The sequence below is a fragment of the Sinocyclocheilus grahami genome, unplaced genomic scaffold (assembly GCF_001515645.1).
Source record: "Sinocyclocheilus grahami isolate Dianchi unplaced genomic scaffold, SAMN03320097.WGS_v1.1 scaffold6800.1, whole genome shotgun sequence".
Taxonomy (NCBI): Eukaryota; Metazoa; Chordata; class Actinopteri; order Cypriniformes; family Cyprinidae; genus Sinocyclocheilus; species Sinocyclocheilus grahami.
This window is the reverse complement of record NW_015511070.1, coordinates 8562-10826: the sequence shown is the minus strand read 5'-3', so window position 1 is coordinate 10826 and position 2265 is coordinate 8562. Positions and strand designations below refer to the sequence as shown.

General features: G+C 33.0%; 1 protein-coding gene across 1 annotated transcript; it reads left to right on the top strand.

The window, feature by feature from the left end:
- Nucleotides 1-92: 92 nt before the first annotated feature.
- LOC107577664 (CMP-N-acetylneuraminate-beta-galactosamide-alpha-2,3-sialyltransferase 2-like) lies at nt 93-925 on the top strand (the record flags this gene model as incomplete). The annotated part of the gene is made up of 3 exons (XM_016263712.1): nt 93-138; nt 526-651; nt 758-925. Coding segments are annotated over 3 exons (340 nt in total), but the record flags the coding sequence as incomplete, so codon positions are not given.
- Between the last annotated feature and the right edge of the window lie 1340 nt (nt 926-2265).

Below are 2265 nucleotides of genomic sequence, written 5' to 3'. Positions count from 1 at the left end.
TAAGTCATATTTTTAATGACATGTGATGATAAAATATATATATATTTGTTGAATTGTTTTGACCCTTTTTCTCTTATTGTGTTTCTTAACAGAACACGGTTTAAGGTTATAGACAAGTTACAAGCCAACAAGGACAAAGTAAGATCAGTATCTTCAGTGTTTTTTTTTTTTTTTTTACAATAAACCTTTCAATAAAATAGTTCATTTAAAGACCTTTGAATTGACATAATTGGGCAGAAGAAAGTGCACTTTGTCTCTACAAACTTCACCAAGGAGACCTAATAGCTATGGAGACCAATGTTATGATACACAGACTATAGGCATGAGATAATTGCATGATACATTCAATGGGAATCACCATAATACTTGATGCTGTAAACACTTGTGCAGAAATGTTTCATTTTACATCTTAACATTTCTTTGTTTAAAAGGTGTCAGAATCCTAAAACTTGTGTTTATTATCAGGTTCTGAGTCCCAGGTTTTAGTTTCTAAAGTGGTTTATAATTGTTTTCTCATTCTTTTAGGTGATGGTTATGCACCCTGCTTTCATGCATTATGTGCACAATGCGTGGCTGCACATTAAGTCTCGAAGATCTTATCCATCTACGGGTTTTCTTGTGCTAATATTCGCCATGCACATTTGTGATGAGGTAAAGCTTTTAGCAGTTACTTTCTGGGGTTTGTGTGCTGTGCACTAACGTCAGTTACTTTTGCTGATGTGTTTTTTTGTTTGTTTGTTTGTTTTACTTTGCTTAGGTAAATGTGTTTGGCTTTGGTGCGAACAGTAAAGGCACCTGGCACCACTATTTCGAAAAAACACCCAAGTCTTTCAAACGCACTGGTAAACACAGTGGCGGGATTGAGTGTGAAACCATCTTAGAACTTCACAAAAGGAGGCTGATTGATCTATACACGGGGTGGTGAAAAGGATAATGACATTAAGTAACACAATTATTTATTGATATTCACTTGTATTTGTGATAAATGCATGTATTATATTAATTTACTCTTTGTTTAAAATGTGTTTTGGCACTGAAAGCTTTTTTTTATTTTTATTTTTTACTTAAAAATTATTTTATAGCAATGATAATTATTTTATGATTTTGCATCTATCAGTTGGGTGTGTTTGTGTACGCAAGCAAGCAACAAACATTTTTAATGTAATTTAATGTAATGTTAAATTAAAATGTTTTATGTAAATGCAACATTTTAAAATGAAAACTGATATACTGAAGGCAACATATTAAGTGCACATACATAACATTGTTTTTCCTCCAGTCCTTTGGTGTTTTACTTGCACATGATCATAAATAGGATTGCACTATTAAACCATATGTATTCATATATTCTTTAATTCTCTGTTAAATTCTGAAGATGAAGCTGCAATCTTCACAAGAGGCATTGTAAAATCTGTATGATGACATATGTGAGTTATGTATAAACATTTGTTTTGCAGTCCAAGACAGTGATATTTAAAATCTCAGTCTTCACTGTTCTGTTGTCACTGAATAAACAGAGAAATCAACAGAAGACACAAAGAGTTTCTGACATGTGCTTCTTTCTTTCTTTAGCTCGTGAAGAGCGCCATTAAACTCTAGTTTGCGTAGCACAATGAAACTACACAAAGAAACAACAAAACCAATAAATACAACTCATATACAGAAAAATACAATAATTAAAGTTCACATTTACAGAGAAACAGATGAGAAATAAAAGCTCACGTTTAACATATACATACAAACAAGCTCATATGACTTTGAAATTAACTAAATTAATGTAACATACGTACCATACGTCATCTTTACATACCTCGCTCCGCTTTACCAAAGGGTACTACAGGTGCATCTCAGTAAATTAGAATGTCATGGAAAAGTTCATTTCAGTAATTCAACTCAAGTTGTGAAACTCGTGTATTAAATAAATTCAATGCACACAGACTGAAATAGTTTAAGTCTTTGGTTCTTTTAATTATGATCATTTAACAAAAACCCACCAATCTCAACAAATTAGAATACTTCATAAGACCAATAAAAAAACATTTTTAGTGAATTGCTGGCCTTCTGGAAAGAATGCTCATTTACTGTACATGTACTCAATACTTGGTAGGGGCTCCTATTGCTTTAATTACTGCCTCAATTCGGCGTGGCATGGAGGTGATCAGTTTGTGGCACTGCTGAGGTGGTATGGAAGCCCAGGTTTCTTTGAAAGTGGCCTTCAGCTCATCTGCATTTTTTGGTCTCTTATTTCTCATTTTCCTCTTGACA